Raw genomic sequence first — 13259 nt, 5'->3', positions numbered from 1 at the left:
CATTGCTTAGATACATAACGTACACGAAGTAACAAGTCCATGGATTAAGATATAAATGGAAAGTGGTCTAAAGAAGTTAGATGTACGAGATCTTTCCATACATATAAATATTGTATCCGAAAATGTTCCTACTCATAGGATCAGCAATTGGACAATGGTGACCCGCAAAGACTGGTACACATTATGTCTGCTCAATTGGGAGGATGACTAATCTCAAGTCGAATGACGCTAAGACAGATGTGTAGGTGCTTTATAGAAGATGGAGTCCACTGAATACGATCAACTCTAGAATTCTTGTATGGAAGTCTTACTCACAAGTGTCAAACAAAGAATTCTAAGTTGAGATAATGCGAATTAATCCTTAGACTTGAGACATCACAGTTGTCTTATGTATATATTGTTTCTCTTTGAGAGCACTATACAGTCGTATCAAAATGATGTGACTTAAAGTTGTTCTTCAGGATTCTTAGCATGTACGCAGAGACAGGTGAATGTACAACAAGGAATCTCTGCTTTTAGTAAGAAAAGAGAATATTTTAAAGATATGATTCGTGAATCTTTAGCCAAAGTACTGGATGGAAATTGAAACAAGAACGTTTGCAATTTCATCAAATTGAATCATATAATCAAGAGATGTCATATTAGGGATTTTGACACAAGTTTACCATATCCCGAGAATATGACATAGAGTATTGAATTAGAAAATGATCGAATTGCATTGTAATCACAAACTGACTAGGTTCTCTAAATGAATTCTTTTTAGCTTGGGTAGCCATGACATACTGCTAGGTGTCACTCATGGCTTATGGAAGCCCTGTAAGGACTAATTATAATTAGCCTTCGCCAATAGGGAGAATTGTATGGAGGGATACAATTCACACTTGATTCAAAGTGAATCATTCATACCCACTACCTCGCTAATTAGAACCTATAAGATCGCACACTGAAAAAGAATCGATTGGGAAATTATGAAAAGAATGAATGATTTTGTGACTTGGTCAAAGTCAATGTGAAAGTCAAATTGACCCAACATTTTACACGGTCAACTAAATGATCGGGACCAACACTCGTTAGATAAGTGAGTGATTGAATTAGTCAAGTCACTAGAGTAATTAAATTAATTATTTAATTAAAGTTATATGACTTGGAAATTCAAAAGGGATTTGACCATATGGACTTAGGCACATATGTGATACATTATAGGATTAATGTGTTGGACCAAGATACCAAAAGATGACACACAAAAGGGGGGGTGTGGCTACACTAGGGCTTGGGGGCAATTTTGTCACTCTTGTGACATTTTTGATCCTATAAGTGTGTAGCTATGGAATCCTATCATCCTAGAGTTTTTCAAGTTGGTGAAATTGGAAGAGAGAAAACATCAAGCTCTCTCTCCCTAACCCCTTGAATCTATCACATCAAGTGAAGGTGCTAGCACCACTCTTCACTTGTTGTCTACTCATTCTCTCATCCCATTCAATCCTTGCTGAAGAGCTTTGGGGAGGTGCATATCTTTGTACCTATTTGGAGAGCTACAAGGTGGAGAATCAACATCAAGGGGAGAGCCAACAACAAAGGGACCAGTCCCTCTACTTGAACACCATTCTTGGTTTCAAGATTTGCTCCAAGGGTATGAACATTTTATCTTTCTCTCAAATAGGATTTAGAGAGTCTTTGGTGCACACTTTCATAGACTTATAAAGATTGGGACCAAATGAGACTTGCATGAATCCCTAGTTTATTTAATGCTTCCGCTCTTACTTTGATTTCATATTAGATATGGCATGCTAGGTGATTTATACTCTCAAAGCTTGGTTGTAGAGTTTTTAGAAATCTCTCCACAACACCATTCCCACAATATTCCCTTCACGGGGTACTTCCTAGAGAGATGCAGATGATCTGGAGGTGCACAAGAATTGCAGATGTGTGGTGAACAAGATAAACAACAGTGTGTATGCTCTTTATCCTTCTTGGGAGCCGAATTCCTGCAGTTATAGCGACTTTGATGCTTGGTGTTTCGATGTGTCTGATGCAAGCATTGCTATGAAGGTGCTCTTTGCCAACTGGGATGCGGGAACCGTCTATGCAAAACCAGCCGCCAAGAAGTTTATCACGCAGACGCTTCTGGGTATAAATGCCCAAGTGATCGAAGGTAAACTACCAGTTCCCCTTGTTTACTTTGATTTTTGATACTTTGGGAGATGATCTCATTATGTTCTATCTATATTGTTTCAGATCCTTCTATGGCAAGCAACCTCAATAGGCAAGCTGTCCTTACTGGTCAAGTGATTGGTTTGTTCTGAATTTTGTTCTTTTGTTAATTTTGGGCGGGTTGATCTTTCTAACTTATGTCCTTTATGTAGTGAACTCCATTATTGTTGTCAGTGATCTAGAAATAGATCTTGGGGAAGAAGATGCTGAGCACGAAGTTCTGTAGAAGGGGACATAGGAGAAAACCTCTGAAGCAAACCCTTATGCGAGAAAAAACAAAAGAAAAGAGACCACCCGAGCGCAAGATAGTGTCGTCCAGCCTGAACTCCCAGGTAAACTTTTGCGAAATAACCCTTTCTATCACTCTTTCTGGTCAGTTCTGAGTCAATAATTGACTTTGCCTCTGTTGTATTTTTGCAGTTGAAAGCCCTTCTCCTCCTCCTACCAAGATGAAGAGGCTCAGAAAAGGGGCTGATGGGGAGAGCAAGGTGGAAGAACCTGCAATTGCTCCTACAACGATCACCAAGACGGATGAAGAGTTGCGTGAGGCTTTTGACGACGTTGACAAAGACAAAGAAGCCACTAAAAATGTGGAAGAGGAGGTCAGACTCTTGTGAGTTTTAACCAAAATCGTCTTTCTGCCTTAGAGTCTTTCTTGTACATAACTCTGCCTTTTGTAGGAGGAGATTTCAGCTAAGGTGATAGCGGAGAGTATAGAACTGGCCAAGAAACAACAAGAAGCTCAAGGAGGATAGCTCACTTGTTCAGAACTGGCCCTGTTTGATGATGTGGAGGAAGAAAACTATATTGCTGTCCCGCCACTTGAGGTAACTTCCCCTTATTTTCTCAATTCTGCATGGTTTTGACAAAAGTACTAACCACTGTTTCTATCCTTCCACTTGAGGTAACTTCCCCTTATTTTCTCAATTTTGCATGGTTTTGCTAGGCCTCAGAATTCCATTTCCTGATTTTGGTCTGAAACAGAACTAACTGAAACTACTCCCTGCAAATGCCCCTTCGTTCTGTCCCAGGCTCATCAGAAACTGCCTCTCATGTTGATCCAGAATTGGTAGAGTTTGAAGCCAGGGACTTGGAAGCTCAATTGCTGAAGATTGAAAAGCTGGGGGAAACTCCAAGCAAAGCCAAGTCCAAAGTAGTGGATGAGGCGATGGACAAAATAAAAATCTGGCAGTCGACTGGGCTGGATTTGGATGAGAACAAAGAAGTCATTGATCAACTGATGAGAGATCTGGATCTACTGCACAGGGAGAACATGGCTCCTCGGCCTATTCTTGAGATCAGCCTAGGTTTGGCCAAAGACGTAGCCAATCTTCATAATCAATATGAAGATCTCAAACCCTCCTTCAATATGTCTGAATTATAAAAGGCTACGCATGAAGCCAACTTGTTGGACTATTAGAAGCAGAAGTCAGAGCTGGATGTAATGGTTGCAGATTACAAAGAGACCAAATCCGCTGATGATAAGTTGGAAAAACATATTGAGGATCTTCAGAAGCAACTAGCTGCATTGAGGGAGAGGCAGAAGGATCTTGTAGCTGGATTGGGTCCGAAAACCAAGGCTACTTTCCTTGTGCAGAGCATGGTCTCAACTCCTAGGCCTGCATTAGAGATTGCAGAGGCTTCCATTCATCAGGGTCTGCTTCTCCAGAAAGAAATTTCCATTAAGAAGGCTGGATTGCAAGAGACTCTTAAGAAATTAGGTCTCTTGATAGTACTTATTTTGTAATAAAACTAGTCATTTATTAATGACAAAAATGAATGAAAAGTTCTATTTATTTTTGCCAATCTTGCTTTTTTGCCACATTCATACATATCAGATGGGCAGAACAGACAAAAATGAACCATATATATAATTAACTATTCAAAATTAGACAACAAATCCACTTCTTCTTCAATTCCAGGATATGTTTGTACTGCTTGTGAATCCCAAATAGTTGGATAGAACTTCTTTAACCACTTTCCATTAATTGGTGTAGCATGGACCTCTCCATTTCGATCCTGCAACCTGCATGCCCCCATTCCAAGGACTTGTTTGATCAGAAAAGGACCTTCCCATGTGGGTGATCACTTTCCATAACCAGCAACGTAGGATCCGAGGCGCAGAATGCTCTCCAGATGATTTCTCTTTCTTCAAACCCTTCCAATTCTGCTTGTATCCAACCCTTCCAATTCTAGCAGCATTGCTTGTGAATAGTCTTCTCTAACTAAGTTGTGCTGTTGGGCAATTATGATGGACTGGATTGTGATCTCCATGGGCAGAGTTGAGTCATGTTCATAGGTTAGAGCATATGGGGTTATGTCGGTGGCCTCTCTCTTTCAAGTTCTATAGGCCCATAAGGTTTCTAACAACTTTTCATGCCATTACCTTGGATTTTCTTCAAGCATTTTTCTGATGATATTAATGATCACTTTATTGCTTGATTCTGCCTGCCCATTTGCTTGGGCGTAGTAAGGAGTAGACTGGAGTAACTTGATCTTGAGCCTACTTGCCATATCTTGCATTTCCCTGGACATGAAGGAAGTCCCTCTGTCAGTTGTGATTGATTTTGGTATGCCAAACCTGTGCACAATCTGTTCCTCAATGAAAGTGATGATCTCTTGAGACCTTGTAGATTTGACCGGCTTAGCCTTTACCCATTTAGTAAAGTAATCCGTAGCCACAATGATGAAGCAGTGATGTTTGCTACTGGTTGGATAGATTTTATCAACGAGGTCCATTGCCCATCCTCTGAAAAGCCATGGCTTAACGACTGGATTCATGGGAACTGAGGGAGCTTGTTGGATTGGTCCGTGTCTTTGGCAAGCTTCGCATCCTTTGGAGTACTCTACGCAATCTTTCATCATAGTAGGCAAAAAATAACCGTACCTTCTGATCAGCCAACATATTTTTCTTCCACTTTGATGAGCTCCACAGATTCCTTCATGGAGTTCTCCCATGATTTTCATGTATTCTTCCTTCCCTAAGCATCTCAAGAGTAGCTCATCCTTGCTTTTTCTGACCAAGTCCCCGTTCCACATGAGGTAGTTTAGAGCCATGATCCTTACTTTCTTTTCGGAAGGAAGGAGTGGGTACTGCAGATAATTAATTATAGGCAGTCACCAGTCATCCTCAGTCATTATGGCAGAATTTACGTTTATTTCCATTCCCCTAGTCAGAACATGGTATACTTTTCTTCCCTACTTCGATGATTCTTTGAACGCAGTCCTCGGGTATCTGCACTCCTATTGCTATATGAGCCATTTCATTAGCTACAAGAGATTTCTGGCTGCCACCAAATGGACAGCTAGGGAAGGATTCAAACACTTGTATTTTCTTGCAATTTGTTTCAAAACAAAAATAGAATCTCCTAGGATTTCCACATACTGGACTCCTAATTCTATCAGCATCTCGAGGCCAATGATCAAAGCTTCATACTTTGCCTTGTTGTTGGTGGATTGAAAATCTAGCTGGAATGAATAACAGTGCCTGATTCCCAATGGATCTTCTAAAACAATCCCTGTGCCAGAGGCCAAGTCTGTTTTAGATCCATCAAAATACAGCTTCCATGGGGTGAGACGGACCGAGTATATGGGATTATTGAGATAAGTGTGAGCTCTACTTAGCAGATCTGCATTGGCTATATCCATGGAAACCATGTACTCAATCTCTTTCCCTGGATGATCTGCCAAGAAATCTGCTACAGCTTGTCCTTTGATAGCTTTATGAGGAACATAGCGGAAGACAAATTTTGATAAGGCCAGAGTCCATTTACCAATTTTGCCTCTCAACAATATACTAACCTCACCGTTTGGAAAACGATGCTAAAAACATGCAATTGAAACTATTCATACGTAATCAATGTGAAATCGAAGTACTCTCACACCCCCGACATAATACAATAATATCCAAGTCAAATCCTTCGACTCCATCCAAACTCATTCTCGAAACATAAGCTTATAAAACGAAATATGTAAAGATAGCTTTAAAATAGTTAAATGTATATATATGACAGTTTCACACCAAGACGAGTACCGAGGAAAACAATCCAACACGGGGATTGTTTGACTAACCTGCAGGGTTTCAACTTTCTACTGTTGCGTCGATTCAGTTGCACCAAAATGGATTCAGCTGCATCCTCAACTTGTGATACTCGCAAGTGCACGAGCCGTTCGGTAGTATAGCATATGTAAGTGCGAGGTCGATTCCACAGGGATTGGTGATTGAATAATCCAATTCGGTTTTCCTACACAAAACAGAAAAAACAAGAAAGAAAATAAATAAAACAAGAAAGAAAGAAAAGAAAATAACTCAAGCAGATAAGTTCCCAAGTTCAATTAGATTAACGGATTGATTCTATAGCTAAAGTATGATTAAGCCATGGTGTCTAGTCCTAACCTTGTATTCCTAATTCCCTAATTTGATAATCTGTTGTCTAACCTAAACTAAACATTAGGAATCCATTAAGCATAGAAGAACATTTTAAACAACCAAGTATGTATCTAATCCCTGTTGTCGAATGTCCATACATACTCTTCCTATTCATAGTTCAATTCGAATTAAAGCATGATGTCTACTCTTAATTCAAACCAAGATAGCTAACATGCAAGCCTAAATGGTGATCAATCATTCAAACTAGCATATTAACTTACAAGCATAATGAATAAGAACAAAAACCATAATTGAAACTTGGAAACTAATCAAACTTGAAACTAAAGAAAAGCATTTACATAACAATGAAAAGTAAAGTGGAACTAAGAAAAACTTAAGGAGAATTTCAGCACAAAGATTTCATTACAACAATTGAAAACTAGAAAGAGAAACTAAGAGAATTTGAGGGAGAGAAGGGAGGGGAGCTCTAGAGAAGTGTTTGAGAGCTCCCCCCCTTGGGGGTGTGTTTTGAAGCTTGAAGACTTCTCTATTTATAGGGCTAAGAGGGAGGAACATCATGATGAATTCCAACACCACCATTCCTCTTTTAATACAACCCATAACTCTCACTTCATCTTGTCTATGTTAGTGTGGTTGGAATCAATTTCATCCCATACTTCTTTTGCTGCTCTTGAAGCTTTCATCACATGGGTTTTCAAAGGTGTTCAATTGTGGCTGCCTTTTGCTGCCAACCCATGTGGTTTTCTTTTGGTTGCTGAAAAGAAATGATTCTTCTAAACCAGACTTGGTGTAGGAAGGCCTGAGGTTTCAATATGTATCCAATGGGGCTCAAATTTGGATATGTCATAATAGACACCTATTGGAACAACTTTTATCAAGAATATATTCCCATATGAGCAGTACAAGTGTACGTTTTGAGCCTTGCAAGTTGACTGCCGAAAATAGACTGGAATTGACAATGCATTGCAGTCAGCTTGTGGGCTTGATCTTCCCTCCTAACAAATCTGGAAAAATCTGGATCTTCAAACCCTTTGAATTATCTTTCCAAGCATATGCAGCCCAACTCAAGAAATAATCGGAAAGACCTTCAAATGTCATTTTTGGCCCAGTAACGCAGATGCTGCCGAATTTGACCTTAAGCTGCCAAAACTTGCATAACTTCCTCTAGAAGACTCAAAATCATGAACCGTAAAATTCTCCAGAAACTAGACTTCCGCATATTTCCAATGATATAAGGCTCATCATCTGGTTCTTCTTGAGCAAGTACAGTCCAATTCGTGAAGTTGACTGATCTGCAGACACCGTTTTGAGCTAACTTGTCTCCAAAATGCATTTAATGAGTCTCAAGCTTATTACACTGAAACAAACACAAAATTTATTAAAAGCACAAGTTTAACTCAAAAACATAATCAAATCATAAGTTAGTAGGGTACAAAATGATATATAAATATGCACCAATCATCTACCTTGCGTCTAGGGATGAGCTGTCCAACCGAGGGACTACCACTATACAGCACACACGCCGAAAAATCCAACGCCATGTGTGGCCAAAACCAACCACTAAGTCCTATGAGTACAGACGGCTTTATCACACGCCGGATAATCCAACACCACGTGTGATAAAGTACTAACATAACCAAATGTGCCCACACACCGGATAATCCAACGTCATGTGTGGGTACAGTAACCAAGGGAGGAGACTTAGCATGGTGCAATCACATATTCACATAACAATCAACAAAATACCCCAACTCATAATAATCCCTTGCCCAGTTATTTAATCATAGAGTGAGTAACAATTCCTCAAAACATATAATCCATATTCAAAATAATTATATACCTCAAATATCAAAATAGCCAAAATTACTATAATCAAACGATATATATAAACTCCATAGTCAGAACAATCCATTTTAAATGCATGGTAATTTAATCGTTGAAAATAATGCTATTTCAAAACAAGGTCCACTCACAGATAATCCAAAACTACTTGACCCTGAGAGGGTCCCGCCTGTTGAGTACGCTGAGCTGGAGTACCTATTGAAGAATACGAGGACTAGATTAATTAAAATACTTCGAACGAGAACATTAAAAACAAACTCCTAATTTTTCCCGGGACTCAAGGTGTGTGCACGACGAAATGAGGAGTTTCTAAGGTCCAACTACTTGTTTCGAAAGGTGAAATAACCTCGGAAGACTCTCAGTCAACCGAGTGGTCAAACTTCCCAAAATTGGTCAACCAGGCCAAGGGGGGCCCACGACCTCCGATTCCCGATCCAAAAGTTCCTACGAGTTCAACAAAGTTTACTAAACACATCCTGAAAGTTTGGTCCAGATCGAGCGGTCGGATCACTCGTGATCGGACGGTCACCGTTTTATGTAATCTTTGAATCATTGATTCGAAGTATCCGGGACTCCGATACTCGATCTGTGAATTCCTACATGTTCCTAGAGGTACATAGATCAACATATTTGGAAATGGAGTCAATCCAACGGTCAGAATATATCGAATTCGGATGACTCCTAATATGCGTAAATCCTATTCACCGCCAAACAACAACCGAATTCAAATCCGAGCATACCGTCGTGCTCAAGATGACATGGTGATCATTTTAGAACCCAATGGGCCACCCAACCTTGGCCCACGTGCCGGCAACTTGTAGGTGTATTGAGAAAATTCCGGCCACTAGAAAATTCTCAAAACATCCAATAATACCTATACCTATGTGATTGTTTGTGCCTGATAAATCACGGCCATGGGCAGGCTGAAGGAGCCCTTTACCTCGGCCCTGGCACTTGTTTGCAGAGGCTGAAACGCAGCGTTTCGCCAAGGTACTTCGCCTTCTTAAGAATAAAAGAAGAAATGCTAAGGCACGATCATCTCGGCCTCAAGCATAGACCGAGGCCGAGGACGAACAAATTTGGGGCCAAGGCATTAGAGGCAAATCATCACGTGACAGCAGGGTCCCAGGCTTCATTTAATGAAGTAATGCATGTTTAATGCAGCAAAACCCATTGGCCACAAAGTAGCATTTAATGCATGAGGGAAGGTAGGAAGTGACTGAAGTCAGGATTTGGTGATGAAGATCAGAGTGATTAGACGTGGACATTCTCACAAAGATTTTGACAGCTTGAGATGTTGGTTCACCAGCTATCCAGGCAATAAATGCGTCTCCACGGCCAGAGGTTCAAAACCCACGATTGAGCGCGGCGGCCGAGATTCACCAGGATTTCTGGGGTCTCATCACCATACTTCACGATCCCAAATGTCGATTGGATTGCCCACTTGCGCTAATCAGACTCCACTATGCGTAAATTCAGCCTCGATTACTCATCCAGGGACTCTTCCTATAAATACAAGACTCGAGCTACATTCAAAGGGTTCAAACACCAAAACAAGCCTCCCACGGAGCAACTTATTTTCTTATGCAATGCACTTTCAATATCTTTACTTGCTTTCCTAGGAGTAGTGTTAGGTTGTAAGCAGAATCCATTCATCAATATATCATACGACCCTTGATTTTCAAGGCGCCGGAGCACCATCTCTGTTTGTTCGCTCACTCACCCCATATATCACACGACCGTCGCTCCCTGAGCAGCGCGCCGGAGCACCGCCCAAAACCCACCACCAACACCATCACTCAACGGCCTTGTAGTTCAGGCCGTGAACCTAACAGCCGAGACCAATTCCTCTCTCGGCTACAATCGTTTGACCAAGAAGACATATCAAACAGGCGCACCATTCACCCATCCAACGCTCATCAAAACATGAACGCACGGTAAACCGTGCTGGCACGCCCGCGCACAACCGCACCGCACCCAAAAGCAGGAAACCCCGTGTTAACGCACGTCCCCTCGGCCCGGAACTCCAGGCCGTGAGATTTGCGCGGCAGACAGTGATTAGAACAACTAGTGGAGCAACTTTTGTTCTTGGGCCACGGCCAAAAAGTGGCCGGAGCTTGCCGTAAATTCGAGCAGAAAATCGGTCAAAACTTGGATCGTAAATCGAGCTTCAAAACTTCAAAATCAATCCTAAACAACCCAAACATCAACTAGATCATGTTGAAAGGATGAGAAAGCATACATGGATCGACAAATTTGGTGGTTGGAATGGTTGGAAACGACGACGGAAAATTTGAAGAAAATCCGGCCTATTTTCGAGCTTTTGCCAGTGTTGGGGTAGCTGGTTGCAGCGAAGAAAGGGTGGGTCGGAGAGAGGGAGGCGGGTCAGTTCTTTTAGGACCGGTCTCGTCACAAATGGTGGTCGAACGAGGGTGTTGCCAGCTGGAGGTTTTAGAGAGAGAGAGAGAGAGAGAAAGAGACTTTGAAATATTTGCGGTTGTGCCACTGCACTTCCGTTGATCGTAACGGTGCTATTCAATTCCCCAAAATCCTACAGGATTAAAAAGTGAATAAAATGACCCTACCCCAAGGGCAAAATTGTAATTTCATAATTAATTAAATAAAATAATTATATAGATAAATAAAATTTGGGTTGGGGTGTAACAATAATTTCCCACAATAAAACTAAAAAGTCTAGCTAGAAAAAGTATTTGAAAAATAAAATAAACTAGGTCAAAATGAAACTGTTTATTACACAATCAAACCATAGTCTAAAATATCGATAATATCGACGAAATATTGAAGATATTATCGTTTTTTCAAGTCACGGATATTTCGGAACGTATCCATACACATATTGTATAAATATCGATAATATCGATGATAATATCGAAAAATATCGATGTCGATAATTTCGCTCACACTTCAACAATACTTTTGTCAAAATATCGCTATAATATCGAAAATATCGACGTAATGGAAAAAAAAAAAAAAACACAAAGCACACACGCAATGGGGATTCAAACCCTTGCCATTTCACTCCTCCAACACTTTAGCTGCCATGTTGCTTATGTTTTTGTGATAATGTGCTAAAATATGTATATTTATATTGTTTTGTTTTGAACTGTTTTTGCAATAATTAGATTTTCACATGAAAATGTGAGTCTTTGACATTTCCTTTTGGGATGGAATCGAGCAGCTCATGAAAAGAATCCAAGATCCAATCTTTAAATGATTTTGCTTATGGACAACATCAACCAATCTTAGATCGATATGGGTGGCATGTTATCAATTACATGGAAAAACTATTTTGGGGATTTATCATTTGATGACTACTCACAATACACTTACTCTACACATAGAGATGATGAAGATACTGAAATTTTTTGAACCTCATAGTCACTCATGTATCTTACCATGCAATGTATAAATTATAAAATATTGTAGTAAAGTATTATATATAAATGAGCCGTTCTCTTGGACCCCTGTGGTCCAAGGAACTTGTGGTCACCCACTCTTGGATCTAATCTAAGGGTTCAGAAAAAACTAGTTAAAAATCAAGATATTAATTTAACTTAATCAAAAACCGAAATTTAAAAAATAAATAATAAAAGTTCACTGTAACAAAAACACGTGCAGAGGAGAAAATCATGAATGTGTTCTTCCTCCCATCGCCGCCATAGCACCTCCGATTCCAGCATTGTAGACGACCCTCTGCAGACATGATGTTACTCGAGCCACCCATAGTCAGTTGAATGCAAAGGCATAGTCTGATTTTTTTTTTTTTGTAGACCTGAACAGTTTTTCTAATTTGGCTCTTTCACTTTTTCGGTTTCTACAATTGGGTTTCCTCCTCTTTTATTGGTTAACATGATTTCCATGAATCTTATACCATCAAGAAGCGATTAACATGTGAACAGGAAGCGGTCTTGGGTGGGCATCCTGCAATTACATCATCTGAATTTTTTATTTTTTATTTTTACCAGACCTTCATTCATTTGTTTCTTTAATTCTAGTTTTCCCTTTGTTTATTACATATCGATCGTGTTAAATTGCGAGGGGATGGGTGGGTTTGGATTTTCGTATGAGACGCTAGAGTCGGGGTTACTATGGCGGCGATGGCGTTGGAGTTGCTGTGGCGGCGATGGAAGGAAGAACGTGTTGTTTGAGTGAAGTGTTATTATTTCTTTTTTAACTTTTAGTTTTTGGTTAAGTTAAATTAATATCTTATGCAGTAAAAGTAAAAAAAAAACTTATTTTTAAATAGATTTTTATGAACCCTTAGATCTAATCTATGGGTGGGTGACCACAAGTCCTTGGACCATAGGGGTCCAAGAGAACGGGACTGATATAAATGATTATGGTGTGTTTAATCTTCTTTCATTAGTTACTACATATTTTCTACACTCACAGTGTTTGTCAGCTCGCTATAGAATCAACTTAAATAAGTTAAACTCATCATGCAATGAATTTCCTTCTAATTTTTTGTGATAAACTAATAGATAATTGACTAAATAAACATCCTCCAAAGTTTGAATAAAAATTTCCAAGTTTTTCTTACAATTTCCGTGGTTTTTATTCAATTTTTATCGATATTGATAATATCCCGATATTTCCATCCAAATTTCCGTGTTTTCGGACTACCGATATTTCCGATACCATCGATATTTTAGACCTTGAATCAAACAAAAGAAAAACTATCAAGTCCAAAAGGACATCAGAACATTGTACTTTGATTTCTGCTTGGATTGTTGCTTGCGACGCAGGCTGGACTGGATATATCTTATGGGTATATTTTATATTATATAGTTAACCC

General features: G+C 39.7%; 1 protein-coding gene and 1 long non-coding RNA gene across 2 annotated transcripts; one reads left to right on the top strand and one right to left on the bottom strand.

The window, feature by feature from the left end:
- Nucleotides 1-2377: 2377 nt before the first annotated feature.
- Nucleotides 2378-3895, top strand: LOC148293834 (uncharacterized). The gene is made up of 4 exons (XR_015836268.1): nt 2378-2543; nt 2632-2813; nt 2892-3038; nt 3243-3895. It is a non-coding gene; the product is annotated as an uncharacterized LOC148293834 (long non-coding RNA).
- A 194-nt stretch (nt 3896-4089) lies between these two features.
- On the bottom strand, nt 4090-8142 carry LOC110773030 (uncharacterized). Its single transcript, XM_088254617.1, has 5 exons — nt 8068-8142; nt 5597-6033; nt 5414-5498; nt 4598-5304; nt 4090-4237 (listed from the first exon to the last, which is right to left on the bottom strand). Exons 1-5 carry the CDS (start codon nt 8140-8142, stop codon nt 4090-4092), a joined length of 1452 nt encoding a protein of 483 aa, XP_088110743.1.
- Between the last annotated feature and the right edge of the window lie 5117 nt (nt 8143-13259).

Source organism: Prunus avium, chromosome 6 (genome assembly GCF_965620075.1).
Source record: "Prunus avium chromosome 6, drPruAviu1.hap1.1, whole genome shotgun sequence".
Lineage (NCBI taxonomy): Eukaryota > Viridiplantae > Streptophyta > Magnoliopsida > Rosales > Rosaceae > Prunus > Prunus avium.
Note: the sequence above shows the minus strand (reverse complement) of the source record. Positions and strands in the feature narration are given on the sequence as shown.

What these genes read in the sequence shown, in the direction of transcription:
- LOC110773030 (XM_088254617.1), bottom strand. Translation starts at nt 8,142, where the DNA reads ATGGCGTTGGATTTTTCGGCGTGTGTGCTGTATAGTGGTAGTCCCTCG. An exon ending in GCGTTCAAAGAATCATCGAA is followed by an intron (nt 5,305 to 5,413) that starts GTAGGGAAGAAA and finishes AATTATCTGCAG; the next exon opens with TACCCACTCCTTCCTTCCGA. An exon ending in ATGCTTGAAGAAAATCCAAG is followed by an intron (nt 4,238 to 4,597) that starts GTAATGGCATGA and finishes GGGGGCATGCAG; the next exon opens with GTTGCAGGATCGAAATGGAG.